Here is a 27,808-nt window from a genome sequence, read left to right on the forward strand (position 1 = left end):
TGTGGGAAACCTCATGGCTCACCTTGGTGACCGTAGCTGAGTTCCCACAAAGTAACTCCACACCCCCAGCCCTGCCCCCCCCCCTTTGCAAACTTAATTTTTAACTAGTCTCATTTCAGTGCCCCAGCTGCACGTGTGGCTAGAGAAAGTCACCTCTGCTGAGAGCTGGGGGGGATGAAATCCTGAAGCTCTGCCCTGCTGCCAATGCACACCAGGCTCTCTTCTGAAACCAGTGCCAGAGCAGCTGCCACTCTGTGCTGGCCAGCCATGGGGAGTGCAGGGGAGGTCCAGATACTGTGCCAGGAGAGAGTTGTGCCCCAGGAAGGGATCTGGATTTTCCCCAGCAGCTTTTGAGTTTGTTCCCCAAGTCTGTCCCCAAAATAGAGCACAAATTTCCCCAGGACAGGTTCTCTGGTAGCTGAGCTGAGTTCACAACTGTCTGTGTAGCTCAGAGGGCTGCAGCAGCTCTGCTATGGTCCTCAATTGTCTGTTCATAGATCATGGAATGGGTTAGGTTGGAAGGGAGCTCAAAGCTCAGCCAGTTCCAACCCCCTGACATAGGCAGGGACACCTCCCACTAGAACAGGTTGCTCAAAGCCTCATCCAACCTAGGCTTGAACACCTCCAGGGAGGTTGTGGAGCACAGAAGCACCCAATGTGATCTTTGATCACATTGGGTGCTTCTGTGCTCCACAACCTCTCTGGGCAACCTGTGCCAGCATCTCACCACCCTCAACCTGTGCCAGTGTATCATAGAATCACAGAATCAATCAAGCAGGTTGGAAGAGACCTCCAAGCTCATCCAGTCCAACCTAGCACCCAGCCCTATCCAGACACCTAGACCATGGAACTAAATGTCTCACCACCCTCACTGTAAAGAACACTTTTGCCTTCCAGGATCTGAAGGGGGCTACAAAAACGCTGGGGAGGGACTTTTGAGGCTCTGAGGGAGTGCCAGGAGTGGGGGGAATGGAGCAAAGCTGGAGGTGGGGAGAGTGAGGCTGGAGGTGAGGAGGAAGTTGCTGAGCAGGAGAGTGGTGAGAGGCTGGAGTGGGTTGCCCAGGGAGGTGGTTGAGGCCCCATGGCTGGAGGTGTTTGAGGCCAGGCTGGCTGAGGCTGTGTGCAGCCTGCTCTAGGGTAGGGTGTCCCTGGGCATGGCAGGGGGGTTGGAACTGCCTGATCCTTGTGGTCCCTTCCAACCCTGCCTGATTCTATGATTCTAACATCCAGTTTCAATCTCCCCTCTGCCACTTCAAACCCATTCCTCCTCATCCTGTCATTACCAGACCTTGTCAGTAGTCCCTCCCCAGCCTTCCTGGAAGGTCACTCCAAGGTCTCTTCAAAACCTTCTCTGCTGCAGGCTGCAGAACCCCAACTCTCTCAGCCTGTCCTCACAGCAGAGATGTTCCAGCCCTCTGTTTTTCACATCTGCTAAAGAGGACTCATGTATTTCAAACCCTAGGAGGTGCAGGGGTATGGAGATGAATCCCACAAGCTGCTGAGCCCTGGGACCTGCAGCAGAGCTCCCTGCAGGGCAGCCTGCACAGCTACAGCACTCGGGGTACAGCAGGTAGGCAGAGCTGGGGCTGGCCAGGTGACCAGCTATTGTTGGCAGGAATGCAGCCCTGCCTGTGCCAACCAGGAAGGAAAATCAATCACTGAGAAACTGCCATCCTGCTGCACATTGCCCTCCCTCTTTCTCATGGATCCCAAAGGCTGCAGAGCACCATTTGCACCTGACCTGTGCAGCTGCTTCAGTGCCCCCACACATCAGTAGCTGGTCACAACATGCTGCTGGAGGGAGCTCCAAAACCACTGCTGTGAGCATGAGAAGGGCACCAGCAGTCAGCACAGCCTCAGCTCAGCTGCTGAACCAGGATCAGGCACTTTGCTGGGCTCTGTGTCCACTTCCCCATGTGGCCTGTGGTGTTCTACCTCCTGTAGACCAGTCCAAGGATCACACACAGATAACATACAGAGTGGGCTGGATTAGGCTGGGTTAACTAAGCTGCACAGAGCTTCTCTGAGAATGGAAGATGAAATAACATGGGGGGGCTCATAGAACCACAGAATGGGTTAGGTTGGAAGGGAGCTCAAAGCTCATCCAGCTCCACCTGCCTGCCACAGGCAGGGACACCTCCCACTAGCACAGGTTGCTCAAAGCCTCATCTGGCCTGGCCTTGAACACCTCCAGGGAGGTTGTGGAGCACAGAAGCACCCAATGTGATCTTTGATCACATTGGGTGCTTCTGTGCTCCACAACCTCCCTGAGCAACCTGTGCCAGTGTCTGACTACCCATGTGTGCCAGGGTCTCACCACCCTCACTGCAAACAACTTCTTCCTAACATCCAGTTTCAATCTCCCCTCTGCCACTTCAATCCCATTCCTCCTCCTCCTGTCATCACCAGACCTGGTCAATAGTCCTTCCCCAGCCTTTCTGCAGATCCCCTTCAGATCCTGCAAGGCCACTCCAAGGTCTCCTCAAAGCCTTCTCTTCTCCAGGCTGCACAGCCCCAACTCTCTCAGCCTGTTCTCATAGCAGAGCTGCTGCAGCCCTCTCAGCATCTTGGTGGCCTCCTCTGCACTGGCTCCAACACTTCCATGTCCTGCTTGTGCTGGGGGCTCCAGAACTGCCCCCAGGACTGCAGGTGGGGTGTGAGGAGAGCAGAGCCAAGGGGCAGAATCCCCTCCCTTGCCCTGTGCCCACACTGCTCTTGCTGCAGCCCAGCACAGGGTTGTGTCTGGGCTGCACTCACCCTGCAGGCTCCTGTTGAGCTTTTCACCAGCCCAGACCCCCAGGTCCTGTTCCTCAGGGCTGCTTTCAGCCATTCCCCACCCAGCCTGGAGCTGTGCTTGGGATTGCTGTGACCCAGGTGCAGGACCTTACACTTGGCCTTGTTGAATGTCATGAGGTTGGCCTGGGCACATCTCTGCAGCCTGTGCAGGTGGCTCTGGATGGATCCCTGCCCTCTAGCAAGTCCACTGTGCCACACAGCTTGGTGTCATGTCAACATTAAACAAGAACCCTAAGTTATATCCATGTTATTTCTAATCCAAGGCAGAGGTCATGCTTGGGACATCTTTGCACCACCCTTGTGCCACTCCCCAACAGAAGGTGGCCAGTTGGCTGTTTCTCCACATGCTTCCTGGCTTTCAGCCCACATAAGAAGCCCATCCTGCAAAGGGCAGTGTTACCTCAGCAATCCCTGGCATGAAGGGAAAGCATCAGAAGTCACCAAACTGCCTGCCTTGTGCCCAGGGCTTGGCTTGCTCGGCTTAAGCACATTGTCCAGCAGAGCATGTGGACATCAGCTCTGGCAGGAGGCATCTGAACAATGCAAGGAGCCTTTTGTCCAACACTGCTCGGGGCCAGGTGACAAGAAGATGCCAGGGATGTAGCCATGCACATGATGGCATCAGTGTGCACTCCTGAGTGGGCTTTCTGGCCGTGTTTGCGTGGGTTCCACCTCACCTGGAGTGACAAGTATCACTCAGTTTGCAAACAGGGAGGGGGAGGAGGAGGAGGAGAAGGAGAAGGAAGAGGAGAAGGAGGAGGAGGAGGAGGAAGAGGAGGAGGGGGAGGAGGGTGATACTGAGGTTTACCAACCCCAGGAGGAAGAAAGGGCAGGACACTCACACTTGAGCAGGAATCAAGTCCTGGCCTCCAGGGCAGAGCTGCTGCACCCATCTTTGGCTTTAGAGTGTTTTCTCTCTGCTGCAATGAGCTGGATGAGGCTGGGACTCAGCAACTCTTTGCTTGAAGATATACTGAGGAGGACTTCTCCAGACCACATTCTTTCTGCAGAGAAATGCAGCTCCAGAAGAACTTGCTGGGAGAAGACCACAAAGGGTGCCTCCAGGGTTGCATTCTTGGGCTGATGGATGAATCATTTTCCAGTCCCAGATGGGAAAAGCCCATCTTTAAGGCAGTGGGGGCCAGGAAGTGGCTGAGGGAGGGTATGTGAACAGGATGGACTGGTTTCCAAGTTCCAGGCGGTGTGAGTGAGCCCAGAGGAGTGCAGCTAGCATGGAGCAGTGACTTTGCCTGCACATCCCTGCTACTCCTGGCAGCTGCAGTCTTTGCTTCCAGCTTGGGGAGGCTGCAGCATGGGGATTGCTGTTGGATAAACTGCATGGGGGGGGCAAAGAAGCTGCCATTTCACAAGGCCTGCACCTGGCATGGAGGGAGTACATGAGGTTCAACAAGACCAAGTGCAAGGTCCTGCAGCTGGGTCGAGGCAATGCCAAGCACCAATCCAGGCTAGGCAGGGAGTGTCTGGAGAGCAGCCCTGAGGAGAGGGACTTGGGAGTGCTGCTGGAGGAGAAGCTCAACAGGAGCCAGCAGTGTGCACTTGCAGCCCAGAAAGCCAAGCAGAGCCTGGGCTGCAGCAGCAGCAGTGTGGCCAGCAGGGCCAGGGAGGGGATTCTCCCCCTCTGCTCTGCTCTGCTGAGACCCCACCTGGAGTCCTGCATCCAGCTCTGGAGCCCCTGGGACAAGAGGGCTGTGGAGATGCTGGAGAGTGTCCAGAGCAGGGCCAGGAGGATGCTCAGAGGCTGCAGCAGCTCTGCTGTGAGCACAGCCTGAAAGAGTTGGGGCTGTGCAGGCTGCAGCAGAGGAGGCTCCCAGGTGACCTTCTTGTGGCCTTCCTGGATCTGAAGGGGGCTACAAAAATCTGCGGAGGGACTTTTGAGGGTGTGAGGGAGTGGCAGGACTGGAGCAAAGCTGGAGGTGGGGAGAGTGAGGCTGGAGGTGAGGAGGAAGTTGCTGAGCAGGAGAGTGGTGAGAGGCTGGAGTGGGTTGCCCAGGGAGGTGGTTGAGGCCCCATGGCTGGAGGTGTTTGAGGCCAGGCTGGCTGAGGCTGTGTGCAGCCTGCTCTAGGGTAGGGTGTCCCTGGGCATGGCAGGGGGCTTGGATCTGTCTGATCCTTGTGGTCCCTTCCAACCCTGACTGATTCCATGATTCAAGTTGTGCCAAGGGACATTCAAGTTGGATATTAAGAAAGATTTATCCACAGAAAGGGTTCTCAGGTGCTGGTACAGACTGTCCAGGGAGGTGATGGAGACATCATCCCTGGAGGTACTTTGAAGACCTGTGGTGCTGAGGGATGTGTTTTAGTGACAGTAGCTTAGCAGCAGTGGTAGGACTGTGAGCTCTAGGCAAGAGGCTGGACACGATGATGTCAAAGGTCTTTTCCAACCTCAACAGTTCTATGATTCCTTGGTCCTTTTCACAGATCCCAGGCTCACAGGATGTTAGGGGTTGGAAGGACCCCAAGGAGATCATCCAGTCCAACCCCCCTGCCAGAGCAGGACAATCCTATCTAACACAGATCACACAGGAACACATCCAGACAGGCCTTGAAAGGCTCCAGAGAAGGAGACCCCCCCCCCAACCTCTCTGGGCAGCCTGTGCCAGTGCTGGCTTTTCCTGGAGTGATGGCTTAGACCAGCTGCAAGTGAGAGATGGATGTTGAGAGGCTGCACAGCTCACTGGTGCTGTAGCAGCTTTTGTTTTCCCCTGCCTGTGCTCCCTTCATTACAGTACCACAGCTGATTTATACCAGCCCTTAGGCCAGCTCTGGAGGCTGTTAGCAGATAACAGTAATTAGGCTGTAGATGCTGCTCATATTGAAAGGGGTGTGGGGGAAGGGAATTAATAATCACAGAACTGTTCTGGACTTTGAAAATGCTATTAGAACAAAAATGACATTTTTTTCATTGCTCCACAGCTGACCATTAAAGAGGGGAAGTGAGGAGAAAGTTCACAGGAGCTGACAGCTTTGGGGTTTGCTTTGGTAAAATATTGGCATTTAAAAAAGCAAATCAGACCACTTGCAGCCAGCCCCAGTGACTGGCAGCAGAGAGGCAGCAGCTCCCCAGAACGTGGAGTACAGGAGTGGAAGGACAGAGCATAGAAAGAAAGGTTGTTCATAGAAACTGTGTTCAGTTCTGGGCCCCCCAGTTTAGGAGGGACATTGAGATGCTTGAGCGTGTCCAGAGAAGGGCAACGAGGCTGGGGAGAGGCCTTGAGCACAGCCCTACGAGGAGAGGCTGAGGGAGCTGGGATTGGTTAGCCTGGAGAAGAGGAGGCTCAGGGCAGACCTCATTGCTGTCTGCAACTACCTGAGGGGAGGTTGTGGCCAGGAGGAGGTTGCTCTCTTCTCTCAGGTGGCCAGCACCAGAACAAGAGGACGCAGCCTCAGGCTGTGCCAGGGGAGATTTAGGCTGGAGGTGAGGAGAAAGTTCTTCCCTGAGAGAGTCATTGGACACTGGAATGGGCTGCCCGGGGAGGTGGTGGAGTCGCCGTCCCTGGAGCTGTTCAAGGCAGGACTGGACGTGGCACTTGGTGCCATGGTCTGGCCTTGAGCTCTGTGGTAAAGGGTTGGACTTGATGATCTGTGAGGTCTCTTCCAACCCTCATGATACTGTGATACTGTGAATCAACCAGGTTGGAAGAGACCTCCAAGCTCAGCCAGCCCAACCTAGCACCCAGCACTGCCCAACCAACCAGACCATGGCACTAAGTGCCCCAGCCAGGCTTGGCTTCAACACCTCCAGCCACAGAGACTCCACCACCTCCCTGGGCAGCCCATTCCAATGCCAATCACTCTCTCTGACAACAACTTCCTAACAACATCTAGCCTAGACCTGCCCTGGCACAGCTTGAGGCTGTGTCCCCTTGTTCTGTTGCTGCTTGCCTGGCAGCAGAGCCCAACCCCACCTGGCTACAGCCTCCCTTCAGGCAGCTGCAGGCAGCAATGAGCTCTGCCCTGAGCCTCCTCTGCTGCAGGCTGCACCCCCCCAGCTCCCTTAGCCTCTCCTCACAGGGCTGTGCTCCAGGCCCCTCCCCAGCCTTGCTGCCCTGCTCTGGACACCTTCCAGCACCAGCTTTCCTGGCAGGATTTTCTCAGTGGTGCATCACGGAGGGGATTCTGCCGCCTGCGCCAATGGTGGTGGAGGGGAGAAAGTAATTGGTGTGAGAGGATATTCTATAAACATATATCATTTATTAACTTCAATATTCTGAACTCTCAGCACCCCCAACCACTCAATTGTAATATTCATGTCTGTTCTTACACAGTTATGGAAGACATTCTAGGAACACTATCAAACAGTAACTTGTCAATAACCAGCAAACACGTCCAGGCAAGACAAGGCACATATAAGCCTGTTTTTGGGCTATGGGCCCTCCTTGACATGGTGCCATGGCAGGTGGGGTCTCTTCTCCTGCAGTGAAATCCCTGCTGGCCCACAATCACAGAATGGGTTGGGTTGGAAGAGACGTTTAAAGGTCACTTAGTCCAAGCACGCTGCAGTGAGCAGGTACATCTGCTAGATCAGGTTGCTCAGAGCCCTGTCCAACCTGACCTGCAATGTTTGCAGGGATGGGGCATCTACCACCTCCCCTGGGCACCCTGGGCCAGTGTTTCACCATGCAGAGTGAGAAATGCCTTCCTCATATCCAGACTGATCCTCACTCTTTTAGTTGGAAGCCATCACCTCTTGGCCTGTCACAACAGGTCCTGCTAAAAAATCTGTCCCCAGCTTTCTCACTGTGATGGTTTGGGTGCTCCCTGCCCCCCCCCCCCACACACACACTTTGGAAATCACCCAGACTAGACTCAGCCAGCTCTGGAAATTGAGTGAAGCTTATATTTACAGCTGGCACAATATACAAGCAGATAGTTACAGTATAGACAGTTATAGACAGAAATAGACAAGGCAAAAGGTAACACAGAAACACAACAGCCCTGCCAGAAACCTGAGTGCCCAGGAGGGGCTCCCAATCACCCTTCCACCTTCCCCTACCCCTCTCAACCTTACCCCAGTCCCAAGGAAGAATGGAGGTTTGGCCAGGGGGTTAGGAAGCAAAGTGGATTAGTCAAAGAGGCTAGAGAGAGATGCAGCTCAGCCAGTGCCCCAGCAGAAGCAGAAGCCAGTGCCTTATCTATGATTTGATCCTTCTTCTTGTATCCCTCAGCAAGCCTATGAGTGAAGCAGACATCACCCTTGTTTTCCTTCCACAGCCTGTGACCTAATTCTTCTCACCAAAGCATTCTAGCCTGCTTCCAACCAGCACACTCATCAGCCATTTGAAGTACTGGAAGGTCACAATGAGGCCCAGAGCCTTCTCTTCTCCAACCCTTTCAGACTTTCACAGCAGAGGTGCTCTGATGAGTTTCATGGCCCTCCTCTGCACCCACTGCAACAGGTCCATGGCTTTGTTGTGCTGAATGCAGTTAGAAGCCTGTGGAAGCAAATATGCACTCCTGCTCCACCAAAGCTACCTGCTAGTGCTCACCATGCACTTGCCAGCCCCTTCCTTCAGCAGCAGAGTTTGCTCCCTCAGCAGGTTACACCTTCAATGTTCTATTGCATGAGGAGAATTCTCTGAGCTGAATATCATCCATGAGCTGAGTTTCATAGAATCACTCAGGGTTGGAAGGGAGCACAAGGACCAGACAGTCTCAACCCCCCTGCCATGCCCAGGGGCACCCTACCCTAGAGCAGGCTGCACACAGCCTCAGCCAGCCTGGCCTCAAACACCTCCACCCATGGGGCCTCAACCACCTCCCTGGGCAACCCACTCCAGCCTCTCACCACTCTCATGCTCAACAACTTCCTCCTCACCTCCAGCCTCACTCTCCCCACCTCCAGCTTTGCTCCATTCACACCAGTCCTGCCACCCCTTCACAGCCTCAAAAGTCCCTCCCCAGCTTTTTTGTAGCCCCCTTCAGATGCTGGCAGGCCACAAGAAGGTCACCTGGGAGCCTCCTCTGCTGCAGCCTGCACAGCCCCAACTCTTTCAGGCTGTGCTCACAGCAGAGCTGCTGCAGCCTCTCAGCATCCTCCTGGCCCTGCTCTGGACACTCTCCAGCATCTCCACAGCCCTCTTGTCCCAGGGGCTCCAGAACTGGATGCAGTACTCCAGGTGGGATCTCAGCAGAGCAGAGCAGAGGGGGAGAATCCCCTCCCTGGCCCTGCTGGCCACACTGCTGCTGCTGCAGCCCAGGCTCTGCTTGGCTTTCTGGGCTGCAAGTGCACACTGCTGGCTCCTGTGGAGCTTCTCCTCCAGCAGCACCCCCAAGTCCCTCTCCTCAGGGCTGCTCTCCGGCCACTCCCTGCCTAGCCTGGATTGGTGCTTGGCATTGCCTCGACCCAGTTGCAGGACCTTGCACTTGGTCTTGTTGAACCTCTGCAGCCTGCCCAGGTCCCTCTGGATGGATCCTGCCCTCCAGCCTGGCTGCTGCACCACACAGCTTGGTGTGGGCAGCAAACTTGCTGAGGCTGCACTCAGTGCCTCTGTCCATGGCACCCACAGAGATGTTGAACAGGACTGGTGCCAGGACTGATCCCTGAGGGACTCTGCTTGTCACTGCCTGCACTTGGCCATGGAGCCACTGACAGCCACTCTGTGGGTGCGGCCATCAAGCCAGCTCTGTTTCCATCCAGTGCTCCACCCATCACACCCATGTGTCAGCAGCTTGGAGACCAGGCTGTGGTGTGGGACAGTGCCAAAGGCCTTGCTCAGCTCCAGGTCACTGCCATCAGTTGCTCTCCCCTCATCTATTCATGCTGTGACCTGTTCATAGAAGGCCACCAGGTTTGCCAGGCAGGATTTGCCCTTGGTACAGCCATGCTGATGGTACCCAATCACCTCTCCACTGCTCTCCTGTCTCAGTAGTGCCTCCAGGAGGATCTGCTCCATTATCTTAGCAGGCACAGAGGTGAGACTGCCTGGCCTGGGCTTCCCATGCTCCTCCTCCCTACCCTGTTTGCCAATGGGAGCTCTGTTTCCCCTTTCCCACTCAGGGGGGACTGCCCCAGACTGCCAGGACTTTTGGAACAGAATCGAGAGGGGTTTAGCAGCCTCATCCGCCGGTTGGCTCAGATGTTAGTCAGGGACCTGTATAGTGCCAGCTCGGATGCCAGAGCCGCGGCGAGGCTTCTGCGTGCGGTGCCCTCGGAGCTTCCTCCCCCGGCGCCGTTAACAGCCAGCGCTGCGCAGCTGCGCCACCTGGTGGCGCGACCGAGCCCTGCACAGCCCCGACCCTGCCAGCCCGCTCCGCTTTCACCGAGCGTCAACCCCCGATGTGTAAAAGTCAATCGCACCTATGGCCCGACCGTGCCACAGCTTGGCCCACCACAGTATCACAGTGTCACAGTATCATCAGGGTTGGAAGAGACCTCACAGATCATCAAGTCCAACCCTTTAGCACAGAGCTCAAGGCCAGACCATGGCACCAAGTGCCACGTCCAGTCCTGCCTTGAACAGCTCCAGGGACGGCGACTCCACCACCTCCCCGGGCAGCCCATTCCAGTGTCCAATGACTCTCTCAGGGAAGAACTTTCTCCTCACCTCCAGCCTAAATCTCCCCTGGTGCAGCCTGAGGCTGTGTCCTCTTGTTCTGGTGCTGGCCACCTGAGAGAAGAGAGCAACCTCCTCCTGGCCACAACCTCCCCTCAGGTAGTTGCAGACAGCAATGAGGTCTCCCCTGAGCCTCCTCTTCTCCAGGCTAACCAATCCCAGCTCCCTCAGCCTCTCCTCGTAGGGCTGTGCTCAAGGCCTCTCCCCAGCCTCGTTGCCCTTCTCTGGACACGCTCAAGCACCTCAATGTCCCTCCTAAACTGGGGGGCCCAGAACTGAACACAGCACTCAAGGTGTGGTCTAACCAGTGCAGAGTACAGGGGCAGAATGACCTCCCTGCTCCTGCTGGCCACACCATTCCTGATGCAGGCCAGGATGCCACTGGCTCTCTTGGCCACCTGGGCACACTGCTGGCTCATGTTCAGGCAGGTATCAATCAGCACCCCCAGATCCCTCTCTGTCTGGCTGCTCTCAGCCACTCTGACCCCAGCCTGTATCTCTGCATGGGGTTGTTGTGGCCAAAGTGCAGCACCCTGCACTTGGAGCTATTGAAGCCATCCCCTTGGACTCTGCCCATCTGTCCAGACGGTCAAGGTCCCAGCTGCAGCCATCATCGTGACAAATACTTGCCTGCATCCAGTGAACCATTACTCATCTGAATCTGCCTCGACTGAGCTACTCAGGTGTTGCAGGGGGTTCAGATCAGACCACTCAAGGTCTTGTAATGACAGGATGAGAGGTAATGGGTTTAAACTGGCAGAGGGGAGATTCCAACTAGCTGTTAGGAAAGGGTTCTTTGCAGTGAGGGTGGTGAGACACTGGCACAGGTTGTCCAGGGAGGTTGTGGAGCACAGAAGCACCCAATGTGATCTTTGATCACAGTGGGTGCTTCTGTGCTCCACAACCTCCCTCGAGGTGTTTAAGGCCAGGCTGGGTGAGGTCTTGAGCAACCTGTTCTAGAGGGAGGTGTCCCTGCTTATGGCAGGGGGTTGGAACTGGCTGATCCTTGAGGTTCCTAAACCATTCTATGATTCTATGACTCCAGTATTTACAGAAGATATTAAGTGGAAAATGAGGGGTCACCAGAGCTCCACAGCCTCATGATGCTGAGCCAAGGATGTGCTCAGTCTTAGCCTTACCCTTAGACATCACACAGCCCCAGTAAGCTGGAGATGGGCTCAGGTCTTGCCAGAAGCCTTCCTTTCCTCTTCTCAGAAATGCATTTGCTCATGAAGGAATAGAGTGGCTCAAAACAGAATAAATTAAGTCCCAAAATGTCAGTTGCATAAACCCACAGAAATGTTACATGGCTCTGCAGCCCTCAGCCTCTCAGGGCATGGTGTGGAATAAGCAGGTCATTAGGTAGAGACTGAAAAAGAAATCCCCAAAGGCCTTTATGAAATGGTTTTCCTGTTAAAAGCACCCATGGAAAGACACCAGACTTCTGTGGGCTAATCTGCTAGCAGCTGCTTAACTTACACCCACCTTCTCCAGCATCATACTTACATGCTGCTGCCTGAAGACACAGCTCAGAGACGTGCCAGATGAAAAGCAGCTTCACATGGTCACCTCACACCAACACAGCTCAAGTAACAGGCAGCTCCCTCCCAACCCACCCAGTTCCCTCTGGTTTGCTTAGGGTGTAACTGTTTGACTGTAGGCTGGTGGTCACTGCTTAACCCAAGACCTGCTCTAAACCATCACTGATGGATGTGCTCCCAACAGGCAGTGCCAAGGGCTGGGGGCTGATGCAACCATAGCCTGGGACAAACAGCAGTGATGTGCCCCCTGACCTGCCCTTTGGCCCCCTGTGTGCAAACCACGGGCAGGCAGATGAGCAATCAGCCATCTGCTTCATGGGGTGTCCTTGAATGCAGTAGCACAGATGCTATGAGGAACTAGAAAAGGGTTGTAGACTAAACCCCACTAGTTTGCATCATGTTTTCTCCCACCACCCTATCCCCTTCCATCTTGCTCTGTTCTCATCTCCATCTTACATGCAGGCTTCAGAAGCAGCAGGGCTGCTTAACTCAAATCTCAGCAGGTTATAAAGAACAGGAACTGAACCTACCTGCCAAGCACGCTGCTAGAGGGAGAAGCCCTCCATGCTCAGCAGTTGAGGCTTCAATCTACCAAAGCAAAGCCAAGTCCAAAGAGTTGAGTCATGACTGGAACGAGGAGAACTTTCTGGCCTGGTTGCTTTCCCCAGTAATCTCTCCAAGGAGAAAGGCATATGGGAGGAGAGGAGGATTTCTGGGGTCAGACCTCAACTACAGGCATTAGCAGACACGCAGAGGATGAAAGAATGCCACAGATGGGTTTATTGTCAAACTGAACCAAAGCATGAAAAAAACTAAATCACAAAGTTACACTGCAAAGAAATTTGGCTTCCATCACAAAAGCTCATTAAGGTCTGACAGAGAAAACAAACCACTGTCAAACCAGCAACTCCTCCAGCAAGCCTCAGACTCTGAGTGCGGCGTTCACCGAAACGCTGGCAAGTCCGAGGCGGTGAGCACTGCGTGTGGTCAGCTGAGCACTCAGACCTCACTACCAAGAACAGTGGTTCTGAGAGGGGGTGACATGTTTCTGGCTTAACGGTGGTGACTTCTCTGTTTGCCTTCAAGCAGCAAATGCCTTCTCCTAGCTGGCATCCAGCCTGAGGTGATGGCTGAGGCTGACCGGGGCTGGCTGCATCTCGCTTCCCTGCCCAGCATTTTGCTGCAGCTCACATGCCAGGCAGCTGTGCCTACATCACTAAATTAAAAGGCAGTTGCAAAATTCATAGAATCAGCCAGGCTGGAAGAGAGCTCCAAGCTCATCCAGTCCAACCTACCACCCAGCCCTGGCCAATCAACCAGACCATGGCACCAAGTGCCCCAGCCAGGCTTGGCTTCAGCATCTTCAGGGACAGCGACTCCACCACCTCTCTGGGCAGCCCATTCCAATGCCAATCACTCTCTCTGGCAGGAACTTCCTCCTAACATCCAGCCTAGACCTGCCCTGGCACAGCTTGAGCCTGTGTCTCCTTGTTCTGTTGCTGCTTGCCTGGCAGCAGAGCCCAACCCCACCTAGCTACAGCCTCCCTCCAGTAGTTGTAGAGAGCACTGAACGGTGCCAGTCACCCAGAGAAGTGCCAGGAGGTACAATCACAGCCCAGGCTCCAGCAAGGCCCAGAGGACAGAGCTGAGCTGACACAGCCAGCACCCCAAAAATTCAGTTTGCTGCTGCTTTAAGTGGTGCCCAAACCTAACCCTTCTGAATCGCTGTGTGGGAAGGTAATTGCAGATGCAGAACTGTCTCACTGAGTCAAACCGATCTCTGCTGGGTGCAAGACGTGGGCGTATGTCCTGTGCTTCAGAAGTGCTGATTAACGTGGCACTGGGCAATTACAGGACAACCTGCTCCTCAGCACAGCACTCCAGCAGGCTTGAAACAAAAGATGGCTGGAACCTTTTCAAGTCTGAGTTTGCCAACCTGTCCAAATCAATCTCTTACCTAAAAATCATTTACATTCCAGTAGCTCCTGCAGAACCAACAGAGGAGTCCAGGAGAACTTTGCCTGGTCTCCTGCCAGCATAGCTGGGTTGGTAGGAAGCCTGAATGGAGAAGGCTGCTGGCCAGGAAAACTGTGGGGAGCCTGCAGGATCCCATGGAGCTGCAGCACACATGGAAGAGCCCAATCCCAATCTTGCAGGGAATTTTAGGGTGGTTGGCTTTTCTTCTGGGTCAGGACACAACAAAAAAAAAGGGGGGGGGGGGGGGGGGGGATAAATTGGAAGGCATCAATGTGCAGTGACTGTTTGGAAGTCAGTTTTGCAACCAGTTTCAGCCAGTCAGGGTAGAACAAGAGCATCTTTCTCACTGCTGTAAATGAGCTGGTTTATGAATTTTGAAATCCTTGTTTTGCTGAGTGAAAAGAAAGGCAGCCTTATCCTAAGCAGCAGCTAAGGAGAGGGAGAAAACTGAGGGGGGAAAAAAAAACCCCAAACACAACAACCATCTCCAACTCAAATCAAAAACCCCAGCCCACTACCAGTACAAAGTAAAGACAGCCTAGGCCCTTCTAACCCATCACAGGAACAGCTAACAAGTAGTTTTCACTGCCACTGATGCCCTACCTTGAGCCAGCTGCTTATTCCAACAGGCCTGAGGTTTTCTGCTCATAAAGCATTAATTTATATGAGCCTTTTTCCTAGAAAGGAAGGCTCTAAGTCTTACTGTGTCAGATAAAAAGTCCCAAAATAGACTTTGCAAGCAAATCAAGTGTTTTATTCAGATATTCCTTTGGATACGGCAGTGGTGTTAAGAAGAGCTATTCAAGTGGCTGAAGCAAGAAGTCACACAGCTCTGAGGCTTGAACAAATTATGGTATGATCTCATCCAAGAGAGCTAAATAGCTGCAACATCTGCCCCAGTCACCACCAATTTGTTTAGCAGAGTTCATCAGTAGTTCATCAGCTCTGTTTGCACAAGCAGGTGCCAGGGCAGTCAATAAGGACCCCTATCTATGGCTTAAAAAGAGGAGAGGGGGAAGGAGAGTGGAAGAGAGATGGGGGATTTGAGTGCCTGACACGGATGTGCATCAGCAGGAATAATGTCCCTGTCGAATGAGGGCGGTGACTGTAACTGAAGGAGAAGTGCAGGCATCCTTTTTCCCAGAGAAGTATTACATGCACAAGTAACTATATTGTTAAAATTTTTTATTGGTGACAGTAAAGAAACCATTCAATACCTGATTGACAACACTTCTCTCTCCTGAAAACACTCATATGGTATCTGTAGTGTTTCTCAAGTATCGCTGGATTGTTCATTGCATTAAAGTGTAAACAGCTCCATTATTAGAGACGGAAAAAAAGAGAGAAGAGAAGGGGGAAAAAAAGGAAGGAAGGAACATTGCCATTGCTTGCTCCTCTGTGGAGGAGCTCCCAATAAATCCTGAACAAGGGAGGAGAGGAACAAGGAAAAGAAAAAAGGAAAGGAAAAGTGAAGGGGAAGAGGAAGGGAAAGGGGAAGGGAAAGGGGAAGGCAAAGGGGAAGGGAAAGAAAAATGGAAAAGGAAAGGGGAAGGGAAAGGGAAAGGAAAAGGGAAAAGAGAAAGGGAAAGGAAAGAAAAGGAAAAGGCGAAGGCAAGGGGAAGGGAAAGGGTAAGACAAAGGAAAGGAAAAGGGGAAGGCAAGGGGAAGGGGAAGGGAAAGGGAAAATAAAAGGGGAAGGCAAGGGGAAGGGAAAGGGAAAAGAAAAGGGAAAGGAAGGGAAAGGAAAGGAAAGGAAAGGAAAGGAAAGGAAAGGAAAGGAAAGGAAAGGAAAGGAAAGGAAAGGAAAGGAAAGGAAAGGAAAGGAAAGGAAAGGAAAGGAAAGGAAAGGAAAGGAAAGGAAAGGAAAGGAAAGGAAAGGAAAGGAAAGGAAAGGAAAGGAAAGGAAAGGAAAGGAAAGGAAAGGAAAGGAAAGGAAAGGAAAGGAAAGGAAAGGAAAGGAAAGGAAAGGAAAGGAAAGGAAAGGAAAGGAAAGGAAAGGAAAGGAAAGGAAAGGAAAGGAAAGGAAAGGAAAGGAAAGGGGAAAGGAAAAGGGAAAGGAAAAGGGGAAGGCAAGAGGAAGGGAAAGGAAAAGACAAAGGGGAAGGCAAAGGGAAGGGGAAGGGAAAGGGAAAGGAAAAGGGAAAGGAAAAGGCAAAGGGGAAGGCAAGGGGAAAGGGAAGGAAAGGGAAAGGGAGAAAAAAAGGAAAGAAAAGACAAGAAAAGGAAAGGAAAAGGAAAGAAAAGAAAAAGAAAAGGGAAAGGGAAAGGAAAAGGAAAGAAAAGGAAAGGAAAAGGGAAAGAAAAAGGAAAGGGAAAGGGAAAGGAAAGGGAAAGGCAAAGGCAAAGAGGAAGGGAAAGGGAAAAGGAAAGGAAAGAAGAAAGGAAAACCAAAAAGGAAAAGCAAGTCAGCTGGCTCTTTTTTGTACAATCTCATGTGCAACAGCAACCCGACAGCTGGTTTTGCATAGTTAGCCCAGAGAGTTTCTTTTGTAAGCAACGACCCCGCGCCAAGCCTCACCTGCCCTCCTCGCCCCACAGAGGCAGAAAACCACATCACAGCACCTTGGAAATCAGAGGCACAAACTTGTTTCTGCTTTACAGTTAGGGCTGTGCGGTACTGTGTTTTATTAGTTTACAAAGAACCTGCAGAACATAGCGAGACGTGGTTGGAAATTAGATAGCTACAGATCAGCCTTAGCAGTTGTGGTTTTTTTTTTTCTTCCTTTTTTTCTGTTTTTGTACACTGAAATTTCCCAAGCTGCAACATCAGCACACACCAGTGTCATTTAGATACTTTATTGTCCCCCAACCAGTCTAATCAAAGTCATGCTGCGAGATAAAGTGATTGCGTACACCGATAACCAAATCCCTTCGGGGGTTGAGTTTCTCCCGGGTGTAACTTTGCTGTTTATAGTAGGGAAAAAAAAGAAAGATTAAAGGGCAAAACAAACCAGAACAAATTATTCTTTCCCAAAGCTACCTAAATGAACACAGCAATATTGTACATTGGCTACCGTCTTCCATCCCAAACTTTGCCAGGCATCCTGGTGGTTGCCGAGTGTTCCGCGCACAGCCCCGGTTTAACAGATTGGCGATTTGTTAACGCTTGGGTTGAGTTTCAAGAGTCTAAAAGGCATTCTGCCTTACAGCTTCATTGAAAAATATACCTGTACAGGCAAAAAAAACCCAAACCCCACCCCTTTTTTTAACCCAACATAAAAAGGACAACAGAACTTCAAGCCAGGCAGCATTTCTTGAGCTGAAAAGAACGACCAAAGAAAAGGGACATAAAAAAAACCCCAACCAAAGCCACAAACTGCTGATTTTTTGTAATGCTTCTATTATATCCAGGAGTAAAACGGGAACTCAGGGTTCATCACAGGCCTGGGGGATCTGTGTGCATGAGCTGCACTCGAAACTGTGGGAAAAGTTTAGGAAGCAAGTCTGATTTCTTTTTGTTTCATCTCTTGATTGAATGAAAACCTTGCATGGAAAAATACAATCAAAATACCCGTATTGCGAATGGCGCAAACATTCCACTCGCCCTCCTCCGACTGCATGGACACAACTCTATTGCTTTGTTCAACCCTAGAAGCTCTTTGAAGGGTAGCATTTGTGTACTCACACAAACTCAACGTTTCAAGTATGATGCTAAGTGTCAAACTGTCCGAGACAGTTGGATCCCTTTGGCCAAATCTGAATGGCCAGGGAAATCCTGAACCTAACTGCACAGCACTCCAAGTTCTATTTCAATGGGAGTGGGTGAAAAAAAACCCCAACCCTCACACCAATGCTCATCAGAAGCCATAGAAGATACTCTTAAGATACTAGCAGCTGTAGAAGACACTCTTAAGATACTAGCAGAGATCAAAATCATTGCTATGTTTTTTTGCTCTTGTATTGTAAGCTGCAGCACAGGAGGGTCCAGCTCAACATAAGGGGGAACTTCTTTACTGTAAGGCTCACAGAGCACTGGCACAGGCTGCCCAGAGAGGTTGTGGAGTCTCCTTCTCTGGAGACGTTCAAGGCCTGTCTGGATGTGTTCCTCTGTGATCTGTGTTAGATTGTGTGGTCCTGCTGTGGCAGGGGGGTTGGACTGGATGATCTCCTTGGGTCCCTTCCAACCCCTGTGATCTTATGACGGCAGTTTAATGCTGCAAAAAAATTCATGTTTTTGTTGTTTGGGGTTTTTTTTTGTGTGTGTGTGTGTGTGTAAAGCTGTGGATTTTGAGAGCCAAACCCAAGGCAGAACGAGTAGGGCTGTACAGAAGAGCATCAGAACCGTTCTTGCAGGAGCTGGTGCAGAAGTTCAGTTGTCCGTTATATGTGGATTTCAAAACAATACAAGACACTTTAATAATCGACATTCATTCACAGACTTAAGGCAACTGGTTCAGGAAATCACTGCTTCCATAAATGCAAGCTTAATGACATGGGTCCTCTCTCAGGTACAACAGGTCACAACCGTTACATGGCAATGTCTCGGCGGGGTTCTTAACGCTCTCCTTGGCAGATTGTTTGGTCTAACGCTAGCGAAGAAAAGTCTTTGCATTTCTTTTGTCAGCCTTTCCTATCATACCTGCACAACTAACTACAACCTGAATACTTCCCTGCAAACTGCATCTGAAGCCTAGGAGCTCCAAACGCAGTTGAAAATACTGCTTAGAGAACAACTTTAGGTTTTTTGGCAGCTTAGGGTTTCCTTACTCTGAAGTCAAATAGAAAACTGAGACAATCTTTATCTGAAGGTAGCGAAGGGTTAATGGACTAAAGCAGAATCCACACACATCCTTTTTTGCCTCCCTTGTTTCCAGCGGTTTTGCTTACTTTAGTGACAGCTCTGTTGTGGCACAGGATGATACAGTACTAAGGTCACACCAGCTGGTAAGGAAACAAAACGGTGATGCCGCACGGAGCGTCGCGGGACTGCCTCGACGCCCCTCGCTAGGAGACGGCGGTGAGCAGCTGGAGCACAGCTGCACTGCAAGGGGACAAAAGTCAGCTTTCAGTTCGATACTGCCCCGATCACAACCTACTCACTGCCTGTGTCGGCTGGGCCTGCCCTTCTATGAATGAATTTGTTAAGCTGCTTCACCGATGCTCCGGACAAGGACAACGATCCGAGTCCGTCGCACAACGGCTGTTGGCCGAGTTGTCAAGGCTTTCCCAGAGAAAGAGAAAAGGCAAAGGGGATTTTCCATGCAGAATTCAGCACTAGGCTAATTAGAAGCACCAAATATTCCATTTAGTTATTCTCTGATGACAGCCAAACAGAGCTGCAGTTTGTTTGTTTGTTTGGAGATTTCGGGTGTGGGTAATTAAAAGGTGACACTGTAAAGGGTTAAAAAAAATGACCCATTTTAAGCCTGTTTTTTTCTTTTTCAAAGGCTTCAAATATTTGTAAGTTAGTTTTTTGAAGGGTACCTAGGACACTACAGAAAATGCTAAGCAGGCTCCTTGGATTCAGGAGATGAGACTTACTCATCAGCTGCAAAGGCAGAGAACCAATTTTAGTCCAGGCTAGTAACTTCTGCCCTCCTAGCAAGACTTGATAAAGCTCCCAATCTGTACCCTGCACCTTGGCAATGAAGAAATCCAAATCAGGGATGTGGGAAAAAAAAACAACCCACTTTTTATATACCAAAAGAAGGAGAAGGTTTAATCCCAATTGGAAAGAAAGAAATAATCTTTGACAGGTCACCTTGGACTGAGCTCTCTGGTATATCAGATACCATGAGATTACTACATGGGGGTGGGTTAGGAGGCCTGCATTTTATTTATTGCCCAAGTTTGCAGCTTACAGAAAATGTTTCATAGCACAGGCACAGTGGCAAAAACAGTATAACAGCCCATGGTCAACTCCATTTGGTGAGGATACAGTAGCAGCAATTCAAAGAAAAAAGGTACTCCCAACAGCTCAGTACAGATCCAGCTTCCCCAGATGGGTTGCTTTAAGAGAAGGATCTTCTGCTAATAAATAGATCTCCTCCTCCTCCTCCTCCTCCTCCTCCCTACTCTCTCAGGATAATGGTTTTCCAAAACACAAAAAAACAAGCCCGAGAGGCATGGCAGTTGTGCGTAAGCAGAGACAACAGAACTTCACCTGTCTAGAATAAAAGGTGCTTCAGGTCTATCAGCCACCTCCTTTCCTCAATTCCATCGTTCCCTCACACTCAAACAACTGCAAGGTACCTTCAAAGATGTGCCCAAAAACCCTTCCCGGCGAAACGACCGCGCTGATTCACCCACACCGCGGGGCAGAACGGGAGACAACCTCACGTCCTGGCGGAGACAGGGACCCAGCATCTTTGTTTCAACTTTTTTCCTCTGTTATATATTACAGTGCTCTATAAAATTAATTTTTTTTTTCTTTCCTCTCCTTTTTTTTTTTTTTTGTTTTTGTTTTTTTTCTCCTGTTAAAGCATTTAGACAATACAAGACTAAAAGATGTCTGGAAATAGGTCTCATACAAAAAGTGATACTTTTGTTGTTGGTGGTGGTGGTGTTGGTTTTTTTTTTTTATCTTAAAATAACATTCAAAAAGGCACTTCATTCTGTAAGAAAAAAATTCAGAGTCAGGTCAACTGCTCTAAGCAGGGTGGGGGGTGGGTAAAATTGTCTGCATAGTGGGAGGGGAAGAAAAGGGAGAGAAATTCAACTGCTGAAATACAAGCTTCTTTTTTTTTTGTTTTGTTTTGTTTGTTTTGGGTGTTTTTTTTTGGCATGTTTTAAGAAAAGCTGATCCAGTAAAAGAGGTCCATTTATGAAATTCATTAAAAGAGTCCCATTTAAAATAGCTTCTTTTTTTTTTTTTCTTTCCTTTTTTTGGTTTTTTTTTTTTTTTTTCTATTTTTTTTTTCTTCTTCCTTTAAAAAAAAAAGTAGTCTGAACGTATGACCTCAGGAGTCAGGTTTCTGAAGGCTTAATAGCATCGCTCATGATTGTCCTTTGTGTCCAATGTAACAGGAAGATCAAGAGTAGCACTTCTGATAGGGGTGACCTCCCCAAAGCTTACATTTGAAAGAGCTGAGAAAGGTGGAGACGGCCTCTAGCAACTGCAATCTAGTAGGCAGAAGTCAGCCAAACTTAAGGGCTACCTGTTGCAGAGTTTATGAAGCATACTGTAAACTTCTTCCTCTTTGCTTAGTCCTTCAAAGAAAGGAATAAGGTCTAGCAGCTCTGTGTCTGTCATGTCATCAAACCAGGACTGCACAGGCACCTGAAAGAAAGCAACCAATAAAATACTAAGAGGATTTTGTGATCATCGAATCATAGAATCAAGCAGGGTGGAAGAGAGCTCCAAGCTCAGCCAGCCCAACCTAGCACCCAGCCCTGGCCAAGCAACCAGACCACATCACTAAGTGCCCCAGCCAGGCTTTGCTTCATCACCTCCAGGCACGGCGACTCCACCACCTCCCTGGGCAGCCCATTCCAATGCCAATCACTCTCTCTGACAACAACTTCCTCCTCACATCCAGCCTAGACCTCCCCTGGCACAGCTTGAGACTGTGTCCCCTTCTTCTGTTGCTGGGTGCCTGGCAGCAGAGCCCAACCCCACCTGGCTACAACCTCCCTTCAGGTAGTTGTAGACAGCAATGAGCTCTGCCCTGAGCTTTCTCTTCTGCAGGCTGCACACCCCCAGCTCCCTCAGCCTCTCCTCACAGGGCTCTGCTCCAGGCCCCTCCCCAGCCTTGCTGCCCTTCTCTCAACACCTTCCAGTATCTGAACACCTCTCTTGAATTGAGGAGCCCAGAACTGGACACAGCATTCAAACTGTGGCCTTGAGGCATCACAGTATTGTGATCTGACTTTCAAAGTTGACTGCTGCAAGATAAGTAGCTGCTGTTAAACAAGAGAACATTCTGAAGAGGCAGGAGCATGTGAAACAATGCTCTTCATCCAAGTTTCCTACACTAACTTCAACCCTTCACAAAAAAGGCAGCCTGGTTGCCTGATGGAAAGAACAAAGACAATATTGTGATGTAAGGAGTTTTGCCTATGTAGGCTCTATCAGGGAAGGTTTAGACTGGGTAGAAGGAAAAATTTCTTCACTGAAAGGTTTGTCAAGCCCTGAAACAGGCTGCCCAGGGAAGTGCTGGAGTCATCAACCCTGAGGTATTTAAAAGCCCTGCAGACACAGTTTAGTGGTGGACTTGGCAGCGCTGTGTTAACAGTTGGACTCAATGATCTTAAAGGTCGCCTCCACCTAAAATGATTGTATGGTTCTGGATGTCCTCTAACACTCTTGCTGTCACAGTAAGGCAAACTGCCAGTCATTTGCAGCCCATGTTTTCTGGTATGCCACATTAACCACAGCTGTAAAGCAAATGACCTTCCAAATCCTACAGTGAAACAGCTGACATGCAGCTGACCTGCTCCTACATGTCCAGGTAACCTACATGACCCGAGAGTGGACATCTCAATTTGCTCTGCCTCTTGATACTCAGAGCAGACTGGCAAAAAGATATGAGTTCTGAAGCTGTACTGACACTTTATTTACAGCAAGTCTTTTGTTCCCCTCTAAGTATTATTAGTGTGAGTCACTAAACACAGGCATGCAGCAACAACCCCTCCTGGCATGAGGTTAGGGAGGAAATATTTCAACACTGAGTACAGAGCAGTTCTCTGATTAAAACATTAGACCTTGAGCAGGTTCAAGAAACAATGCATATAACACATCTTAAATATGTGGGCTGGATTTGGGGAAGGAGATCTGTGTATCTTCACTCTGGAGGCACACTGAGGTCTTCTGAAGACTATCTTGGATCTTGTTACAAGCTCTGGTTTCTGCAGAGACTCGGCTATCGGTTAGCTAGCAGCACTTTCCTATACATGATTAAACCACTCTGACAAAGCCCTTCATTTCATCTCCCCAGCTTCTACAGCTCATTGTTTTTTTGGCACTGAATTCCAAGATACCAAATGATGATCTGGATCAGGTTTTTCATTTTAACCAGGAACATAAATTAAGAGCTACAGCTCCTGGTTATTATCTACAGCAACTTTAAACCACGTGCGGCACCAACTAGAAAAACGTTTTCACTCAATTGCTTACAATCACAGAATCAAGCAGGGTGGAAGAGACCTCCAAGCTCAGCCAGCCCAACCTAGCACCCAGCCCTGGCCAAGCAACCAGACCATGGCACTAAGTGCCCCAGCCAGGCTTGGCTTCAACACCTCCAGGCACAGAGACTCCACCACCTCCCTGGGCAGCCCATTCCAATGCCAATCACTCTCTCTGACAACAACTTCCTCCTAACATCCAGCCTAGACCTGCCCTGGCACAACTTGAGACTGTGGCCCCTTGTTCTGTTGCTGCTTGCCTGGCAGCAGAGCCCAACCCCACCTGGCTACAGCCTCCCTGCAGGGAGCTGCAGACAGCAATGAGCTCTGCCCTGAGCCTCCTCTTCTGCAGGCTGCACACCCCCAGCTCCCTCAGCCTCTCCTCACAGGGCTGTGCTCCAGGCCCCTCCCCAGCCTTGATGCCCTTCTCTCAACACCACTGAACATCTCTCTTGAATTCAGGAGCCCAGAACTGGACACAGCACTCAAGGTGGCCTTGGGGCATTACAGCCATTGTGATCTGACTTTTAAAGCTGACTGCTGCTCCTGTTAAACAAAAGAATATTCTGGAGAGGTAGGAGCATGTGAAACAATGCTCTTGATCAAAGTTTCCTACACTAATTTCAACCCTTCACAAAAAAGGCAGCCTTAAAACATCAAAGCAAGCACTGCACAGCCTGGTCGTTTCAAAGTCAGCAGATCTAAGGGGAGTTCCAGCTTGCTGTCCTGGCAGCTACAAAACAGATGTGAGCATCTGCACTGACTGCAGCAGTGGATGGAGTGAGCGCCAGAGCTTCCACTGTAGCTTCTGAAGCTGATAAGAAACACCAAGTGAAAAATGTGCATTACTCCTAATTGCTCTCCCTTGAAGTACTGTTGCCTGCCTTTTGTTGTTACTCTGAAAACCTGAGCAACTTGTTGACTAACATTTCTGATTCTGAAGTGATTCATCACAAAAATACTTGAAGGAGAAGCATAACAGCACAACAGGGTCTTGATTTTTTTTTTCCCTTCCCCTTAGCCACGATTACAGTAACCAGTAAAGCATTCATTATCTTGTCTAATAGTTTCACTCAGACAACAGGAGTACCAAAAGCAGTTCCAGTAAACTGTTCTTTCTGCAATCACCACTCCAAAGAACAAAAGCTATGCTGGAGGGCAGCTTCACATTTCAGAGCTAGGTTAGTTCTGCAGGTCCCACACCATTTGGCATTTCACCAAAGTGAGGGACTTGCTGCCAGAAGTTAAAGCTGAAAGCAGATGAAGAGTCACGACTACTACACGCTGTCAAGATCACTTTGCTCTAGCCCCTCACTGGCAGTTAACACCAGAACCTGCCCTGCAATCCAAGAAGAGACAGCAACTAACACAAGTTAGAGCTTTGCAAGGCTGTTTTCTCAATCAAAAAGTCTGGGCAAGGACCAGAAAAATCAAGTTATGCTTGAGTACTTCAAATACTTACTGCATTTTCAGGATGGAAGATGTAAGATGCAGGAGAATTATCTACTATAATGACTTTGCTCAGCTCACGTCCCAGCCGACTCAGATCCTTCACGTAATTTCCCCGGTGGAAAACACAGGATTCTCTAAAGAGCCTTGCCCTGAACACACCCCAGCGATCCAGTAGGTCAGCTACTGGGTCTGCATACTTGAAAACAGAAGTTAGAAACACAGAGTTAGCAAGCTGCAGATAAGGCTAATTCACACAACTGTACAAAGCAAGGACACAAAGTAACGCCAGATAAAAGATCCCTTCTGCCTTTCCTTCCCTGCTCCTCCTTAGCTAACTTAGATGCCTGCAAACCTGAAGTGATCAACAGGGAGATAACACAAAAGTAGGGCAGTTATCTTTCTGTCTAAGGCTACCTTGCACTCTAATGCTTCCTGTGATTTATCAATCAGGTTTTATTCTTAGGGCCAACTTAGAGTTACCCCAGGAGTTGCTTTGAAGTTGATGGATCTAAAGACCTCACCTAACATCACCATAAAGGCAGGCAATGCTGCAGAGAATCTGTATGGAGCTGTTTCAGGAGCTGGTGCATTCCCTCCTGCCTCTGAAGGCAAAATGCAATGAACACACCTGAGCTTGATAGGGCTTTTTCAAATGGAGACCTCACCTAACATTACCATAAAGGCAGGCAATGCTGCAGAGAATCTGTAGGGAGCTGTTTCAGGAGCTGGTGCATTCCCTCCTGCCTCTGAAGGCAAAATGCAATGAACACACCTGAGCTTGATGGGGCTTTTTCAAATGGAGACCTCACCTAACATTACCATAAAGGCAGGCAATGCTGCAGAGAATCTGTAGGGAGCTGTTTCAGGAGCTGGTGCATTCCCTCCTGCCTCTGAAGGCAAAATGCAATGAACACACCTGAGCTTGATGGGGCTTTATCAAATGGTGCCCTTGAAGTGATTGGGTCAGCACGAATTTTAGCATTACCCAACTGCATAACTGGGCCTCAAGAGATCAGACAAAGATGTTACTCAGAAAAAGATCATCTACAATACTGGTAAATTCTCATTTCATATGTAGGATGATACTTTACACAAGCTGCAATTGATAATAGTATCCAAATAAACCAGAATATGAAATAATGATGTACTTGAAAATGGTAGTTACAACTTCTTTTTGCAGGACAGGAGCTGCCATTGTCCTATATTTTAAGATAAGAAATCAAATGGATGCTGAAATCAGTCATCTTTTGACTCTGAAAACTGCCAGACACATAACTGTGGTATGAAATTGTTCCATCATTTAGGATTCTCACAGGTGACTGAACAGAACACAGTAAACAGAGCACAGAAAGAATCCTCTGGCAGGAAGGCAGCATATGGCCTGTCCCCTTCCACCATCTCTACAGCAGGCTGGAGTAAAAGCTTACTATGCTAGAGTACTAGCTAGCAGCAATCACTATTACTTTACAAACAAGACATCACAAATACAGCACACTGAAAGAAGGGAAGACTTTCAGATGTCTACTACTGTAATGTCTACCACAAAGCTACCCTAAGAGGCACTACTGCTACTGGAGAGCAGAGGGCACAAAATATTCCTGCTGAGGTTTCAAGCTTTACCAATAATGTCTGATTTTCCAACTCCAGGTTGCCACTGCACCTTGAGAGAACAACGAGTCCCCAGTTTTCAGGTGCAGTAAATTTCTGCATCACTGGTTGATTGTGTAGGTAAGAGTTAAGCACAGTGCATTTTATTTCATGCCCAGCTTTACTCGCAGGCTATTTGTTCTAATTTCTCACTATAACCATGGTAACTTGTAAGCCTTTCATATTGGCATTATGAGCAATGCATGGAGGCTACATTATGAGACAAGCCCATATGTGATGGTGTTACCATGGAAACACTTACCCACACACTAGCAGACAAAGTACACACTGTCAGACAAAGAAGCAGAAAAGAAGGGGGGGAAAAAAATTAAGATGGTACCAATTGTGGAAGCAATTCTCTATAGAAAGCTCAACCCAAAGTCCACTGACTGGCACTGTGAGGGCTAAGGAGACAAAGAGAGCAACAAACCTTGGCTAGACTGGCTGTGAAGAGTACACATTCAAAGAGCTCTCCCATCCTCTGAAGAAACTCATCCACATGTGGCCGCTTCAAAACATACACCTGAAACGACAATGACTATTTTGATCAAACTGTGTTTAAGGTTACAAAGAAAGGGAAAGCAAACAAGCCCCAAACACTCCTGTAAACCCTAACACTTGAAGAAACAAAAGTGAACATGGAAGCAGTTCAAATGAAATGCTGAAAGGGAAAAAAAAAAAGGAGAGGAGATAAAAGTAGACATCCAATGAGGGGGAACTTGAATGCAGGGGCTGCCAAGATCTGTGCTGATTATGCAATCACAAATCCTGTGCATCATCTGGAGCAATGCTTCTGGAACAAACTCATTCAAGGCAAAGAGAGACTGCAGGGCTCCTCGAGAAGTGGAGGGCTCAGATCTCTCACACAAAATGATTTTGGTGCTGGTGTTCTCAGTTCTGAAGAGCTTCACAGAAGGCATGAATGTGACAAAACCTCTATGACAACAGGAGCCGCACACTGAAGAGTTGCTCTCCTCCTACTGTTGCTCTCCTGTGCACTGAAGAGTTGCTCTCCTCCTGTGGCTACTGACTTAACGTGTTCATTTCCAGGTGCGAGGTCCTGTGTCTCACTACCAGCACTTACCACTCGCCCAGCTCTGCAGAGAGCTTGCACCCTAATTTCACAGCACTGTGCAGAACATCTAGCAAATGCTGCTTTCAAAGTTCAGTAGCAAAGCCTACACAATCTTCCACTGTGACCTCACCACGGAGAGGGGAGAGACTCAGGGTCTGCCTCCCCTTGCACAGTTTGGATTCAGCAAGGCTGTGCTGCCTTTCTGCACTGACAGCCACCACACAGGCAAGCTCAGCTGCCCACTGTCAACAACCTGATTGCCTCTTCGGGGCAAGGAAGGTGATTTGTGTCCACAGCAAGTACCAAGATAAGATAACTGCTGCTTGGAAAGCTTACAAATGGTTCACAATATGCTGGGAAGGTGAAGAGGGGAGTCTGCTTGGAAAATATTTTTCTATCTTGTTTGTGCTTAGATGAAAGGTTCGAGCGAAAGCACCACTGGCATTTTATCTTCTTTGCTTGGCAAATAATCCCTAATACTGGAAATATCAAGTGGAGAATTCTGGCATAGAACTGGGTGCAGGAAGAACTGCAAGATTGATGCCATTTCAAGACTTTGATAAGTAGAACTAGATTAATTGTATGTATTTTATTAGATTCCTATTAATAATGAGGTAAAAGCCAGAAGGGATTCAGAGAAAACGCCTGGAGGTGAAAAATATGGAAGTGCCAGCTTGAACTGA

General features: G+C 49.6%; 2 protein-coding genes across 5 annotated transcripts in view; both read right to left on the reverse strand.

Annotated features, from left to right (window-relative positions):
• The window catches only part of LOC135185557 (villin-1-like), a 91,700-nt gene extending 77,169 nt beyond the window's left edge, over positions 1–14,531 (reverse strand). Inside the window, exon 1 of the mRNA XM_064162354.1 lies at positions 14,492–14,531. The gene's annotated coding sequence lies outside the window, so the exon portion shown is untranslated. The remainder of the gene's footprint in view (positions 1–14,491) is intronic.
• A 6,331-nt stretch (positions 14,532–20,862) lies between these two features.
• Positions 20,863–27,808, reverse strand: part of CTDSPL (CTD small phosphatase like) — a 121,417-nt gene continuing 114,471 nt past the window's right edge. For all 4 annotated transcript variants that reach the window (XM_064162358.1, XM_064162357.1, XM_064162359.1 and 1 more), the window contains 3 exons: positions 26,481–26,573; positions 24,414–24,599; positions 20,863–21,107 (listed from right to left, as the gene is read on the reverse strand). In XM_064162358.1, coding sequence (XP_064018428.1) covers positions 20,982–21,107; positions 24,414–24,599; positions 26,481–26,573 — 405 coding nt within the window. In that variant the 3' untranslated portion in view covers positions 20,863–20,981. The remainder of the gene's footprint in view (positions 21,108–24,413; positions 24,600–26,480; positions 26,574–27,808) is intronic.

The sequence above is a fragment of the Pogoniulus pusillus genome, chromosome 23 (assembly GCF_015220805.1).
Source record: "Pogoniulus pusillus isolate bPogPus1 chromosome 23, bPogPus1.pri, whole genome shotgun sequence".
Lineage (NCBI taxonomy): Eukaryota > Metazoa > Chordata > Aves > Piciformes > Lybiidae > Pogoniulus > Pogoniulus pusillus.